General features: G+C 43.3%; 1 protein-coding gene across 4 annotated transcripts in view; it reads right to left on the bottom strand.

Annotated features, from left to right (window-relative positions):
- STN1 (STN1 subunit of CST complex) overlaps positions 1-3,668 on the bottom strand; it is a 52,039-nt gene extending 48,371 nt beyond the window's left edge. For 2 of the 4 annotated variants that reach the window (XM_073019312.1, XM_007964028.3), the window contains exons 1-2: positions 3,549-3,668; positions 2,911-3,105 (exon numbers count right to left, since the gene is read on the bottom strand). In XM_073019312.1, the coding sequence (XP_072875413.1) occupies positions 2,911-3,043 (133 nt within the window). In that variant the 5' untranslated portion in view covers positions 3,044-3,105; positions 3,549-3,668. Of the gene's footprint in view, positions 1-2,910 lie in introns of all 4 variants that reach the window. The other 2 variants (XM_073019310.1, XM_073019311.1) reach the window with 2 other exon arrangements.
- Positions 3,669-14,681: the final 11,013 nt, after the last annotated feature.

Genomic DNA, 14,681 nt, shown 5'->3' on the forward strand with positions numbered 1-14,681 from the left:
ACTCTGGGCTCAAGTGATCCTCCCGCCTTGGCCTCCCAAAGTGCTGGGATTACAGGCATGAGCCACTGTACCTGGGCTACTTTTTCTAATGCCAAAACAAAAAACAAAAAAATCCACAAATCTAAATACCACCACAATCAAATTTCACAGTATTTTTCTTAGTTTAACTCTAAATTCAAATTTTGGGGAGCTGACGTTTCGCAATCATTTTGCAATACAATTCTGATGGTAACTACTCAAAGTTAGGTTAAATTTCACAGGTGAAGGGCACAGTCCCCCACAATACTGCCCTCACTTAAGTTATGAGTCCCAAATTTTGTGAGGGTCCTCAGGATATCTGTACTTCTGACCAACTGGTTATAAATTTGGGGGTCCCCAATACTCCCTCAGGTTTGATAATTCGCTTGAATGACTCACAGGACTCAGAAAGGTGCTATACTTATGATTATAGTTTTATCCATGAAGGATACAAATCAGGGCCAGCCAAACGAAGAAATGCCCAGGGCAGGGTCTGGGAGGGCACAAACACAAAGCTTCTGTGTCCTCGACACATCACCCCCTGACACACCAACACGTGATTATCAGCTAGGGAAGCTCATCTGACCCTCAGTGTCCAGAGTGTTTACTGAGGTCTCATAAGGTAGGCACAATTAACTGAATTACTGACCACATAACTGAACTCAATCTCCAGCCCCACTCCCCTCCCAAAGAGTCAGACTGATATGATCTGGCTCAAAACCCCAACTCTCTAATCAAACAGCTGGTCTTTCGGGCATAGACAGCCCCATCCCAAACTATCTAGGGATCCAGCATGAACCACCTGATTCGCATAAATTCAAGTGCGGTTAGCGAGGCCACGATGAATAATGATGATGCTCCTGTCACTCAGGAAACTATAATAATTTAGATGTTACCCTTCAGGAACCAAGCGCAAAGCTCAGCGAAATTCTTTATCATACAACACATTCATTTCATATTTTATCATTTTTGGGGTTTGTCTTTGTTATTTTGTTTAAGATATTCTTTGCTGTTTAAATAATCCTAAATTTTATGTAGTCAAAAGTTTTGTCTTTATGGTAAATGAAACCAGACACAACAACAAAACAAAAACCTAGGAGCGGAATTCTCCACCCCCTAGAACACTATGGTATGGTCTAAAGCAGTGGTCCCCAACCTTTTTGACACCGGTTTTGTAGAAGACAATTTTTCCGAGGATGGGGGTTGGGGGAACGGTTTGGGGATGAAACTGTTCCACCTCAGATCATGAGGCATTAGATTCTCCTAAGGAGTGCGCAACTAGATCCCTCACACGTGCACTTCACAATAAGGTTTGCGCTCCTGTAAGAATGTCATGCCGCTGCTGATGTGACAGGATGTGGGGCTCAGGTAGTAATGCTCACTGGCCAACCACTCACTTCCTGCTGTGCGGCCCAGTTCCTAACTGGCCATGTACCAGTAATGGTCTGTGGCCCCAGGGGTTGGGGACCCCAGGTCTAAAAGTATCCACTCTGTCAGTTGATGTCTGCTTTAACCACGAGGTTTCATTTTTAAAACACCTTGGAAACATTCTCACCAGTGATAAATCAAAGATCACTGGTCCTGTTTTTGTTGGTTTGTTTTCATTACATCATAAAGTCTTTTGGCTACAGGGAGAGTTAAGCCCGTCATGTCCTTGGTACCTGTTTTCTCACCTACAGAAGATCATTAAGCAAGGAAGCCTAGAATTTGGTGTGAATTAATTTCTTCCTGAAGAGATGAGCTATGAAGAATACCAGACTGGAAAATGGAAAACTGTGGAGGAGGCTGGCTGCCTTCCAAGGGAAAAAAACAGACCATTTCCAACGATAATTAGGAAATAAAGGCGTGGCGAAAAATCTGTACAAAAGTCATTAGCATAAGGTCATCCAAATATATTTGTACATTTAACTGGAAACAAACAAAACCTTATCTCATTAAAACTGTGGATGCTTGAGATTCTTGACTACTTCTAACTCATAGTTTTTTATTCAGAAGGCCCTTGACTGGAAAGCTTCACTCAAAATAGCACAGAAAGTTTAACCAAACTTCTCAAATAGCACAGTAAACACGTGGCTATTTGTGAATTATTAGACAGCTACGTGAATTATTTAAATCCACCCCAAACTATTTGTGAATTATTAGACAGCTACCTGAATTATTTAAATCCACCCCAAACTACATTTGTTATATTTTTAGTTATGATAAGCCTATCTCTAGTAGCCACTATTCTAATACCAAAAAAAAAAAAAAAATTTAAACTTTACATGTATAATGCCTTTCTGCTTCAACGGCTATTTCTATTTGAGGGCGCACTATATGCCAGGCACTGTTCTAAGCCCTGGGATTACACAGGTGAACAAGACAGATGATGTCCTTCCTCTCAGGGAGTTTATAATATTTTGATTCTGCTTAATTCAAAAGAAAACAAACCCCCATTACATATCAGGAATCAAAAGATTCCATTACACAGGGTTAAGCTCCATTTTTACAAAGAAACCCAAACTTTGCAGAAGGTGAGTCACAAGCCCGGGCCAGGTAAGTGGCACATTTGGGAAAGGAGCCAGGCCTAAGAATATCTGGCCCAGCGATCTCTCCAACAGGAGCAGGGCCAAAGAAAAACAAATGAGCATTTTCAAGTATGAAAGACCCTAAATGGAGGTAAAAACCTCAGTACAAATGTTACTCCCCCAAACACCTACTTAAAAAAAATATATATTTAGACTGTTTTTTTACCTTCCAAATAAACGAACTCATGCGAAGGCCCAGGCTAGGTCACTTTCAAAGCCTGCAGCAGGGAAGGCTCTCCTAAAAGCCTCTAATCCCAGCTTTCTGAGACTTTGGGAAAGGGGGGCAGACGCAGCCCAGGGCATCCCAGGGTGGCCAGCCACATACCTGGCACCTGGCGGGACTCCTTCATGTCCAGGATATCCCTGATGTAGAGTTTTGCAAAGGCTAGAAACACAGGATCCAAACCCCACAAGAGGGAAGGGGTCTCCTCTTCACACCGGCTGGATCCAGGCTGCATCAAGAGGCTGGGCTGTGGCTTCCAGCTAACCCTGAAAGGTTCTGCATCACTGAGTCAAGCATCTAGACAGGACACAGAAATGAGGATGCAATGCGTTTAACGTGGGTCAAAGTGGCACGGCCCTGACGCTGCTCCTAGGTGGGCGTCCAGGACTCCAGGAGGGGTGAACGCAGGGATCCAGGGCCCTGTCAAACTCCATGTCACAGGGCGTGTTAAGAGGCGTTCCTCGCCTTAAGACGCCTGCATTCCTTACGGCTCTCCCGCTGTTCTCCTTCCCACAAAGCACCAACTTCGGAATGGCTAAACATCAACTTTCACTCTGGGAAGATACGTCCATACAGGCGTACCAGAAACCGGTTGGGGTCCCGGGAGGAACGGGCGCCCTCGCAGCCCTGCACGTGTTGGGGCACAGTGGATGGGTCTGATTGTCGCTCTGCCCTAAACTTTCCGCTTTTGGGGATAAGCCAAGAAAAGGACGAAAAATGATACAAAAAAATGGACCCACTTGCAACCCCTCCCGCCGCCTGCAGCTCCAGGAACCCTGAAACTCGGCGCTTCCGGCGCTCCGAGCCGCGAGCGGCGACGGCCCCGCCCGGCGCAAGAGCAGTTGGCTGAGGTCGCCTCTGAAGTTCCGGCCCGAGCCCGCCCCCGGCCCCGCCGGGGACCAACCCCGGTCTCCCCGCCAGCGCATTTCCTTTCTTCTGCAGCGCCTCGCCACGGCTCCTCCCCATTTCTCCCGAAGTCCCGCCCCGTCCCACCCGAAGCCCCGCCTCATCCCGCCGCGGCCCAACCATCCGCTCGGCCCCATCAAGCCGAAGCCCCGCCCCGTTCCATACCCAGCCTCAGCGCGGCGTACTTTTGGCTCAGGCAGCGCTGCAGTCCCCGCCTTCGTCCTAACCTCCGCCGCTGAGGCTTAGGAGCCGACCTTGAAATTCCTGCAGTTCTGACACCGCCCTTCTAGTCACCTTTCACCCCTCCTCCCGCTGGTGGCGGGACCCTGAATCTGGGCCTTCTAGAGGTTGGGGCAGGATCAGACTATTTTTCTTTTTGATACTGGATATGTAAAACAGACAAAAAGTAAGCCGTGCCACGAGTGCATTGTGACATATTTTAAATGTTCATTTACAGTTGGCAAGTGACCTGACACACACACTTAGGACTCTGTAGTTTCACTTGGAGATATCACTATCTAAATTTGAGCCCTCAAGTGATGTGAGGTCTTGACTCTGCCAGAGACTAGCCGTGCAAAATCATGACAATACATTTTGTCTCCTTTCCCCTTGTTCGGTCTACAGTCTGGAAGGTTGTGCACTTAAGAACTTTGAAAAGCTGGCATTTTGGTAAATCATGGCTACCTTGATGGTGCTTAGTCTCCAGAATTTCTATTTTAAAGTGAGGAAAGAGAGCCACGTTCCACTCCCATAAAGAGCTACGTTACTGGAGACATCAGGAATTCTTCCTAATTTACAGAGACTCTGGAAAATGGCAGGGGAGTACAGATCACCCTGGCAGACCATTCCCGGGGGAGGCAGGTAGTGGCCAAAGAGATAATTGCTAAACTATCAGAGAAGGAACTTGGAGCCGCTAGAATGGAAAATGTGTATGTCATTAGACCCATGGGATTTAATTACCTCCCCGGCCATTTAAGAAGCTCAAAAAAGAGTCCTTGGTAAAATACGTTGCCCAGATTCTACTGCAATGAACAGTAGGGGATGTAGGGTTTAAGATTCAATAAGAGAAGACACTGGCTGGTCGCAGTGGCTCAAGCCTTTGTGAGGCCGAGGCGGGCAGATCACGAGGTCAGGAGTTCAAGACTAGGCTGGCCAACATACGGAAACCAACCCCATCTTTACTAAAAGTACAAAAATTAGCCGAGTGTGGTGGTGTGTGCCTGCAATCCCAGCTACTTGGGAGGCTGAGGCAGGAGAATCGCGTGAACCTGGGAGACAGCAGTTGCAGTGAGCTGAGATGGGGCCATTGCACTCCAGCCCAGGCGACAGTGTGAGACTCCGCCTCAAAAAGAGAGAGAGAGAGAGAGAAGACACCTGCTCTTATAGGAGGGTGGCCCTTGTAACAAAAACATACCCAGTAGGACAGGTGCTTCCTGCTGACCTGCCAGATGGGGAGAGACAGGTTGAGTGACATTTTCCTGACTGTACACATCTGCTCCAGGGTGAAACCCAAAGGAGGAAATCACTATTGGGTGTCAGAGCCTGAGATGATTTCAGGAATAACGCTCATGGCTCTCCAGGGTAGAGTGTTGGATATAAGAGCCCTTCCGGATGCCACACTTACTGCCAGCCTTGGGAAGGACCACCCCCAGGTGGTACAAGCAGAGCAGAATGTCCCAATGTCATCTTTTACAATGAAGGGAGGATTCCTAAGGGGTGTTCCTTTTGATCTGAGCCCCAAACCTGAAGGAGTAGGTTGTAACTGAAACCTAAGATGAAATGTAGAACAGAATTTCCAGGCTGTAGAAGCATTTAGAGGAATTTGGGAAGATCCTCTTCCCTTTAGTCTCCATCAACACAGATTTCAGGTTCCCCAAGCCGCCGCCTAGACACGTATGAAGGGACTCCTAAAATCCTCAACACTGCAGGGCTCCTCCAACTGGAATTCTGCAACACTGCAAAGCAGATATTTCAAAACCCAGCAGTTAAGACGTAATGCTAGGAACCCATTCTTATAGCTTCTCAATGTGAAACTTGTGAACTTGATTTTGAAGCATTTGTGACAGAATGGACAATTCTTTCTAGAAAGTTAAGGTTTTAAACAAATTCTTCCGGAAATGAGGGGATTGAACTGGATATCTCATACCTCAAAGCTCAAACTATCATGTTTTAAACATTTTTGACATCTTTACAGGTGGAATTGAGTTTGTTCACTTGCAAAGTGGGTTAGATTTTCTGTTTGGAGTTTACAGTTGACAAAAGATTCTCTCTTTGACCAAACTCTAATTGGGCTCCTTGAGTCCTCTTCTCAATTTGTCCTCAACTTTGGCCTATAAAGACATGAACAAGTGCTACATAGTTTCACACAGCTCAAGGCTACATTCCTGGAATGACCCTAGATCCCTTTAAAGTGCCTGCCTGAGAAAACTCAAGGCTGCCAAAAGAATTTACTGTTTGTTCCAGCCAACACCTGAAGACAAGGCCTTGTCTCCTAGCCTCTGTTGGCAGGGTGGGAGCCTAACTCCAATAAGCACCAGTTAGCAAGCCTAGATGGGTCTCATATGGACTAGTCCCCTCCCTTCCCATTTTTTGTAATTTTTTCACTTCGCAGACTCTTCTCAAGCACCTGCAATTCTTCTTTGCCCCACTGCCCCCCAATTCATTTTCTCTTTAAAAAGCCTGGTGACCTCTCTATGAATCTGAAGGGAACTCAGCTCTTTCCCCTTCTGTCAATAGTTATTCAGTAGTGTTTTCACTGCTTTAACTAAAGTCTGACTGTGCTTATCTTTGACATGATAAAAATAATCTCTCAACATTTTTTTATGTTACTATTATAACCCCAGAGATGGCAGGCAGGGGGCGGGGACATCTTCAGTCATTCAGCATATCTTGAGCTCTCTCTGTGTGCTTTGGCATTGGGCTGTGGAGGAGCAGTAATTATGCCACTGGAGCAAAAAGAGTGATGCATGTAATATATTAAATAGCAAAGTAAGAGGCTAAATTGTGATTCAATATGAAAGGAGTAGCATGGGTAATTACTGTATGAGTTACAGGAGGTAAATGGAGGGACCTCATTAAGTGAGATAATATATGTAAACACTGGAACAAGGTAAGCACTAAATAAATGTCAGCTATTATTCATATTTACTATGGAGGTGGGATTTAAGCTGGGTGTTGAGATTATGGAGGAGCTGTTCATTCATTCATGCTTCATTCATGAAGCATATTTTTTTTTTTTTTTGAGACGGAGTCTCGCTCTGTCGCCCAGGCTGGAGTGCAGTGGCCGGATCTCAGCTCACTGCAAGCTCCGCCTCCCGGGTTCACGCCATTCTCCTGCCTCAGCCTCCCGAGTAGCTGGGATTACAGGCGCCCGCCACCTCGCCCGGCTAGTTTTTTTTGTATTTTTTAGTAGAGACGGGGTTTCACCGTGTTAGCCAGGATGGTCTCGATCTCCTGACCTCGTGATCCGCCCGTCTCGGCCTCCCAAAGTGCTGGGATTACAGGCTTGAGCCACCGCGCCCGGCCTCATGAAGCATATTTTAAAGGCATTTGTCAAGCACTGTAATAGACATTGAGGATAAGAGACAAGACAGTGGGGTTGGGGTTGCAGCCCTTTTGGAGCTTCCATTCTGTAGGGGGAAAGTGGAGGGACAGTAAACAAATGGTTCTCAGTGCTTAGATGAAGTGATGTCAGGTTGAGACCTGAAGGGTAAAAAAGCCAGCCACACAGAGCTAAGCAAAGAGCATTTCAGGCAGCAGTCAAAGCAAGGGCCACTGTGTGGAGGCAGCAAAATGCTTTCCTGTTCAAGGAACAGAAGAGAGAGTGGGGAGAGTGGTTGCATATGCAATGGAGAGATAGGCAGGAGGCAGATCCAAGGAACTTTGTAGGCCATGGTTGGTTTGGATTTTAGTCTTAGTCTTACTCTATGTGAAAAGGGTACTGTGATACAGTGATGGAGTGGGAGCAGGGCAAAGGCAGAAGGATGGGCGAGTCATGTTCCTGGGCAAGCCAACACAGTAGAGGGAGCCAATACAGCCAACACAACTGACTGGAGAGGGAGGCTGCAGTGGAAGCCAGCTGGAGGCCAAGATTTTAGCTAGATTCTGAAGGACTTGAGCTAGCTTCTACCTGTATTCCCTGTAAACAACGGGGGTTGTTAATTGTGCATCAGAGGAATGATTTAATGAATTTAAAAATTATAGTCAGGCTGGATGTGGTGGCTTACCCCTATAATCTCAATACTTTGAGAGGCCAAGGAGGGAGGATTGCTTGAGCCCAAGAGTTCAAGACCAGCCTGGAGAACATAGAGAAACCCCATGTCCACAAAAAAGAAAAATATCAGCAGGGCGTGGTGGTGCACACCTGTAGTCCCAGCTACTCAGGAGGCTGAGGTGGGAGGGTCGCTTGAGCCCAGGAATCTGAACTTGCAGTGAGCTGTAGTTATGCCACTGCATGCTAGCCTGGACAACAGAGCAAGACTCTGTCTCTAAAAAATAAAAGAGAATTATAGGTATACCTGCCACATCTAACGTACTATGGTGGGGGGTACAAAAATGTGTAAGAAGTGTTCTCAATCCAATTTACTAAATCTATCCTAAAAATTGTGTCTTACGGATATTCATCAACTGGTGGTGAAGAAACTAGAATAAGAAAACATTTCTGGGTCTAATGCAGTGGGCCTCATCTGTATCACTTGTCCTCCTGCCTCCTTAGCAACCTTGCTCAATCCCCTATGATGTCATCCTCCCTCTCTCTCTGGCTTCCCCTTGCCCCATAAGCATGCTCTCCTGCTCTCTTTAACCTCATCCAAACTTTTCAAAAACAGCTTCTCTGAAGACCCCCTTCTCCCCTTTAACTACTGCCCTCCAGCTCACTCTCATCTCCTTTCAAAGAAAAGCTCCTTGGAAGAGTCCTAAATGCTTCCCATCTACACTCCTCTGTGGTGGGTCTCTAATTCAACCTACCATAATTTGGCTTATCTTGGTCTTCAACCCACCCCACCACAGCCCACCACTTGACTGACATTGCTTTCCTAAGACTCACAATAACCTTAGCAGATTCAAATTCAATGAATACTTTTCTTTCCTTATCATTCTGTATCTTTTTTTTTTTTCCTGATTTACTAGTTTTTGATGTTGATTTGACATATTTTCTCTCTGTCCCACCTTGGCTTCCTAATGGGTTTTTTCACCTTTTAGGTTTCCCTTCTACTACCTCTGTTTCTTCCTTCTCAGTGTCCTCTTCTGTTGTTTATCTCTTACATGTTGATGTTCCCCAAGGTTCAATCTCCTGCTCATTTCCCGTCTTACCCTATGTACTTTCTCTGAGTGGCCTTATCCAAACCTATGACTTCAATGGAAACAATCTTCTTGTGACTCTCAACTCTTCACATCTAGCGCAGAACACTGTCCTGAGTCCCCCATGCAAATTTCCAACCGGACTCTCCTGGGTACCTCAAAGTAAACCTCTTCCCCGTTTCTCCCTTCTCAGTCAGGATGAATGTCACCACCACCTGCCGATTGTCTAAGTCAGAAACCTGGAATGTTTCAAGGACACCTCCCTCTCTTTTGCCCTACAATGTAATTAGTCATGAAGACCTGTCAGTTCTGTTTTCTAAATGTGTTTTCTTAATTTAGCCTCTCTTCCCTGTTCCCATTGCCATAACCTAAGCCCAGGCTTTTATCATTTATTGCCTGGGTTACTGACCCTACTTTCCAACTAGTTTCTCTGCCTTTAGCCTGGCTTTCTTCCAATTCATCATCTATGCTACTGCCAAGGTGAGCCTTATAAAGTGCAAATTAAACTATGTTACTCCCTTGTCTGAAATACTTCAATGGCTTTATGTGGTCTGCAGAACAAAGTTCAAATCTCTCAGCATTTCCTACCAAGTTCCTCCTGGCCCGGCCTCTCCAGGCTCATCTCCCATCAGCCCCTCATAGCGATCCTACACTTCAGGCCATCATCTCTCCAATGCTGTCCTAAAGAATACATCCTCAAAATAGTGATGAAAGTTCGGCCAAATAAGTTTGGACTTAAATCCAATGAATAGTTTAAATACAGTAGTTCACAATAGAATACACAACTGAAGTTATTTGAAACAACTTACAGTTCCTACAATATGCCACGCTGTCTTTTGCTTCTCCCCGTCTGCCTAGGATACCATTCACTTATTAATTAATTGATTACAAAAGTCAACTGTTCTATATCTGCTGGGCAGACTGAAAACATTACTTTATCCTGGGCATACAGAGGGAAAAAAGGCTCCAGGTGAGCCAAACAAGTAAACAGACAATTACAATATGTCATGATAAATGCTGTATAATTTAGCAGCATGAAGTGGGGGCCCTGAGTTGGAGTAATCAGAGGACAGCAACTTTTCCCCCTCCTTCATATGAGTTATCTCTAAGATAGGTGTCAGTTTTACTTTACGTATTTTGAGCTTAGTTGTTAAAGGCACATATATTTCTAATTGTTATGTCTTTCTCGTGTACTGACTCTTATTGTTATGAAATGTTCCTCTTTGTCTCTAGTAATATTTCTAGTTTTAAAATCTGTTTTGTCTGATATTAATATAACCATTTCAGTCCTCTAATAGTTACTCTTTGAATGGTGTATCTTTTTCCATCCTCTTACTTTCAATCTAGTTGTGTTTTTGAATCTAAGCCTCTTATAGATATCATATAGTTGGCTTTTGTTTTTTTATCCAATCTAATAATCTCTGCATTTTGATTGGGGTATTTAGACTATTCACATTTAATGTAATTGTTGATATGGTTAGATTTATATTTGCTATTTTTCTATTTGTTTTCTATATGTCAACTTTCTTTTTTATTAATCGGTTAATCCTTGATTGCTTTCCTTTTTTCTTTTCTTTTGTATTAAATATCTTTAGGGTAAAATTTGAATTACTCTGAATTTTGAAAAAAAAGTTTTAGTTATTTCTCAGAGATTGTAATTTAAGAATTACAATATATATCTTAATTTACCATAATGTACTTCAGATTAATACTAACTTAATTCCTGAAAAACATAAAAATTTTGCTTCACTATTTTTCTATCCCTCCCTCTTTCTTTGTGCTATTGTTTTCATATATTTTACATCTATATGTTATAAACACAGCAATACAATGTTGTAATTATTGCTTAATACAATCTTATGTGTTTGAAAAAAGTTAGATAAGAAATGAGAAGAAAATTATTATAGATGATGTTATAATAATCTGTATAACTATTACTTCTGTGCTCTTTATTTCTCCCTTTAGGAATGGGTACTCCAAATTGAATGAGCCCCTTTGACTGTGGTAGAGGTGCTGCTTGCACTGACAGCTTGCCCTTCCCCAATAGAACATCTACATTAATCAAGCTGGGGGCAGCAAGAGGAATGAGAGAAGCCCCAGGTCAAATGCATTAGATGCTCACTGTTCTTACCTGGAGTTCAGTCATTTTCAAGCATAACTGCTTTTCAGACTGTCGTGTGCCTTTGATCTCAAAGTGCTGCGATGGCTGTTTTGATCAGTTTTGTCCAGTTTTATGTTTGCATTTTGGCAAGATGATTTGCTGATCTTCACTATCACCCACAACTTGAAGTTATTAATGATATAGCTTTTAGTTAATAGCAAGTCCATTTGGTCAAGGGAATTAAGGTGGCTCAAGAATTTAAGGAGTGAAGGACTGAATTGTAGAACAAAGTCACAAACTGCCTAGTTGTAGATAACAGTTACTCACAGCCCAGCTTGCCTCATGGACTTTGAAGGAGATTCCTATGTCAGCAGAAGGCCCCAGGTGAACCAGGGTGCAAGTCGCATTCTTGGAATGAGAAGAAGCAGACATGAAAGGGAGAGATGGCTGAGGTTGAGATACCATCTAGGTCCTTACACTTATGAGACTGACAGTGCTGCCCACTGCACCAAGAGGGCTACTTGGGTCCTTACATGTAAGTCAAATAGCTCCTCCTTCCTGCCCAAATGGCAGGAGCTTGACCAAAGGATAATGACCCTTGCAAAGATGAAGGGGGCAGGAGGTAATGGGCTAGGGTTCATTCCGGAGAGCAGAGAATGACTTTAATTAAGGAAAATTTGTGTCCCAAGAGACTGGATTGAGTACACAAAAGAACTCCGCATTTTGTGCTTTAAAAATCTACATCTTGAAGAAAGTGGAAAGATAGTTGTCAGGGGCTGGGGTAGTGGGGATGAGGAGTTACTGATTAATGGGTACAGAGTTTCAGTTTTGCAAAATGAAGAGTTCTGGAGATGGATGGCAGTCATAATTGCACAATAATATGAATATACTTAATACCTCTGAACTGTATGCTTAAAATGGTTAAGATGGTAAATTTTACATTACATGTATTTTAACACAATTTTTAAAATTAAAAAGAAAATCAAAGAATTTTTTTAGAAAGCCCGTATCACAGGGCAACACTGGGCATGGTTTCTAGAGTTTATGGTGTAAAAATCTATGTGACAGTTGCCTGCATTCTACATTATGCCTGGTCATTTAAGTCATAAATCCACAATGTCTTGCCAACTTTGCAATTTCTCATGGTTACTAGTGGTTTATGTGATGGGTGATCACTTTTTTTTTTAAACTGGACCCTTTTTTCTTAAACTGGACTCAGGCTTATAATTAAGTGAATGGAAACAATCAACCAAGTCTTGATGCACATGCACTCTTCTGAGAGAGTCCCAGAGTATTGCTCTGACAGATGACAGATGTCCTTACAGGGGCAGAGCTGGCAGCACATCGACCTCCCTAGTGGCCACCAGCTGCTAGTGAGTCCACCAGCTGGAAAACACCTTTGTGTTATTCTTATATTTCTCTTCTCATAAAGATGCTACAAAAATTGTAAGGCATTTGGAGCTTGGTAAGGATTAAGTTTTGGAGAAATTGGATTAAAAATCATTATAATAGGCCAGGATAAACGAATTAATAAAAATGTCAAAAAGAAAAAATAACTTTTCTTTTTAGGCAGGACATTTATAAAAGTTTATAATTTTGGTCAAATAAATTGTGTATAGACAAGTATACAATTTTGTTTTTTTTTTTTTTAGATGGAGTCTTGCTCTGTCACCAGGCTGGAGTGCAGTGGCATGATCTTGGCTCACTGCAACCTCTGCCTCCCGGGTTCAAGTGATTCTCCTGCCTCAGCTTCCCGAGTAGCTGGAATTATAGGCGCCCGCCACCATGCCCAGTTAATTTTTGTATTTTTAGTAGAGACGGGGTTTCACCACGTTGGCCAGGATGGTCTCGATCTCTTGACCTCATGATCCGCCCACCTCAGCCTCCCAACGTGTTGGGATTACAGGTGTGAGCCACCACGCCCAGCCCATACATACAATTTTAAAAGTAATCTAAAGTGATGTTTTCCAAATTTTTTTTTTTTTAATTTTGGTAGAGATGGGGTCTCACTATATTGCTCTGGCTGGTCTTAAACTCCTAGGTGCAAGTGATCCTCCCATCTTGGCCTCTCCAGGTGTTGCAACTACAGGCCTGAAACACCGCACCCAGCTCCAGTTTTTAAAATGTTGAGTATATATTAATTACAAAACTATATCTCTTAAATCTCTCAACTGTGATGTGGAATGAAAGAAGGCAAACACAGAAGACAGTACATATCATATGATTCCATTTATATGAAGTACAAAATCAGTCAAAGCTGTTCTATGCTATGAGAAGTCAAGAAATCAATTACCCTTTGATGAAGGGTGTTGACTTCAAAGGAGCATGAAGAGAGCTTGTGGGGCTACTGGGTATTTTGTGTTTCTTGATCTGTAGCTATATTATATTTCAATAAAGTATTTTTTCAAGTTTGCATTCTTCTTAGTATTTACAGTTACATTTAAAGTTGAGAGGAATTCAGAAGTGAGTGTGTGAATGTGTAAGACCCCACATTTTGCCTTCTTATCACTTGTATAGAAAAACTGATCATTTTTCACGAGGTCAGGAGATTGAGACCATCCTGGCCAACATGGTGAAACCCCGTCTCTACTAAAAGTACAAAAATTAGCTGGGTGTGGTGGCACATGCCTGTAATCCCAGCTATTCGGGAGGCTAACGCGGAGGAATCCATTGAACCCAGGAGGCGAAGGTTTCAGTAAGCCGAGATCGCGCCTCTGCACCCCAGCCTGGCAACATAGCGAGACTCCGTCTCAAAAACAAAAACAAAAAACAAAAAAACAAAAAACTGATCATGTTAAATGTTAATGTGATTCCAGAGAAGACACAGAGCATCATTTTGTACTTAGCTTTATTTTTCAATACGTGCCTTGTAAACCAAAGAGTATCTGAGACAAGTCTCAATCAATTTAGGAAGTTTATTCTGCCAAGGTTAAGGATGCACTCGTGACATGGCCCCAGGAGTCCTGAAGACACGTGCCCAAGGTGGTTGGGGCACAGCCTGGTATTTTACATTTTAGGATGACACCGAACATCAATCAATATATATAAGACATACATTAGTTCGGTCCAGAAAGGCAAGACAACTTGAAGTGGGGTGGGGGCTTCCAGGTCACAGGTAGATAAAGGAAAAATGTTTGCATTCTTTTGAGTTTCTGATGAGCCTTTCACTGAGTACAGCAATTTACAGGAATAGTCACTTGGGCCTTAGTCTGGCTTAGTGAAACAATAGGCCAAAGGTAGCAATCAGATATGCATTTGTCTTACATGAACAGAGGAATGACTGAGTTCTGTCGGTCCTTTGTCTACAAGGAATTTCCTTGTGGGCAAATTGTAAGGGATGTATATATACCCTTTTCATCTTTGCAGCTATCTTATCGAGGAGTAGAACTCGAGGCAGGTTTGCCCTACGCAGTTCCCAGTTTGACTTTTCCCTTTGGTTTAGTGATTTGGGGGTCCTGAGATTTATTTTCCTTTCACATGCCTATAAATTCAAGTAGCCATGATGTTTCATGAGCATTAGCATAAAGCTGCGTGACTGAATGAATTTTCTTTCTCTTATCAACTTATA

This window comes from Chlorocebus sabaeus, chromosome 9, assembly GCF_047675955.1.
Source record: "Chlorocebus sabaeus isolate Y175 chromosome 9, mChlSab1.0.hap1, whole genome shotgun sequence".
Taxonomy (NCBI): domain Eukaryota; kingdom Metazoa; phylum Chordata; class Mammalia; order Primates; family Cercopithecidae; genus Chlorocebus; species Chlorocebus sabaeus.